Source organism: Otolemur garnettii, unplaced genomic scaffold (assembly GCF_000181295.1).
Source record: "Otolemur garnettii isolate 467f Iridium unplaced genomic scaffold, OtoGar3 scaffold00039, whole genome shotgun sequence".
NCBI lineage: Eukaryota > Metazoa > Chordata > Mammalia > Primates > Galagidae > Otolemur > Otolemur garnettii.
The window spans coordinates 13,859,479-13,860,730 of record NW_003852434.1 but is presented as its reverse complement, the minus strand read 5'-3'; the positions used below and the strand labels follow the sequence as shown (position 1 = coordinate 13,860,730).

Genomic DNA, 1,252 nt, shown 5'->3' with positions numbered 1-1,252 from the left:
TGCTGGCCACCAGGGGCTGGATGAGGGTGGCTGTCCCCATGCTTGCTGGCCACCAGGGACTGGATGAGGGTGACTGTCCCCATGCCTGCTGACCATAACAGGCTGGATGAAGGTGGCTGTCATGGCAGCCTTTGGCTCAGTTGTTCTCTGTTCTGTCCAAATCCTGAACGAACCTCCTCTGCCTCGACTACTGGCACTACAGTCGTCTTCAGGGTACTGAATCTTTCTGAGAACGTGGTCCATCTTTCTATTAGTAATTCCCCAGTGTTATTTCTCTTTGTGTTCTAGAGACTTCACTACACAGATTTTCCACATTCCTCTAGCTGATTTCTAAGTTGTCCTTAGAACTGCATTATCACAGCGTCTTCTAACTTGGCCTCACCTGACTGTCCATGCATTTACTTGAAGGGTCCAATATTTTGGTTTACTTAGATTTGCTCATCTAACCTTTGCTCTCAAAGTGATTTGGTCATGTCAAAACGACTTTTCTACTCTTAATAAACTCTTCCATATTTACAGCATTTGCAAAATTTGAAAAAGCTAAATCATTTGAAAAGTAAATCATTAATGGAAATTCTGCATTTCAGGTGATGCAACTGTGACCATAACTCACAGATATACTCCCAAGGAACAACTGAAGATCCACACGCAGCTGGCAGATATCATCATTGTTGCTGCAGGTATGTCTTTTGTGACTGTTATTTGGTGGAATGTCACCAGGAGAGTCTTTCCTTCCCTAACCGCTGACGTGTTTGAAAGAGCAACTAGGGATAGTTCAGTGTGTGTACAACTAGCTTCCGTCACCTGGATTTTGTCTCTGGGCAATCACATCGGTCCATTGTGCCTACATTAGCATTTGTTACTTCATTACGGAAAACCCAGATAGCCTTTGAGATGGCAGATTAAGCACAGGAACAAATGTGCACTTTGCCAATTGCTTTGACAAACGTGTTCGAACAGCATTTACGACAGAAGGTCAGTGCAGGTCAATGCATTGTGGCTGTGGGAAGAACGAGACCTATGAGATGTATTAATGAGAATAGAATGAGCAGGTATGGGAAAGAGAGAGCTGCTATGCTGCACTGGCCACACCCAGGCTGAAGAATTATATTCTAGAATTTAAGGGGAAAAGTAATGGACTAGACCACATCCAAAGGAGAGTACCTGCGATGGGAATCTGTCTATAAAAGATCACAAATTTGGTCTGAACTGAGGGTGTTTAGACTGCAAGAAAGAATGACCTAAGATACAA

The 1,252-nt window shown here is 43.6% G+C and overlaps 1 protein-coding gene across 2 annotated transcripts in view; it reads left to right on the top strand.

The window, feature by feature from the left end:
• MTHFD2L (methylenetetrahydrofolate dehydrogenase (NADP+ dependent) 2 like) overlaps positions 1 to 1,252 on the top strand; it is a 128,506-nt gene that overhangs the window by 70,706 nt on the left and 56,548 nt on the right. For both annotated transcript variants that reach the window (XM_012805374.2, XM_012805373.2), the window contains one exon: positions 588 to 680. In XM_012805374.2, the coding sequence (XP_012660828.1) occupies positions 588 to 680 (93 nt within the window). The remainder of the gene's footprint in view (positions 1 to 587; positions 681 to 1,252) is intronic.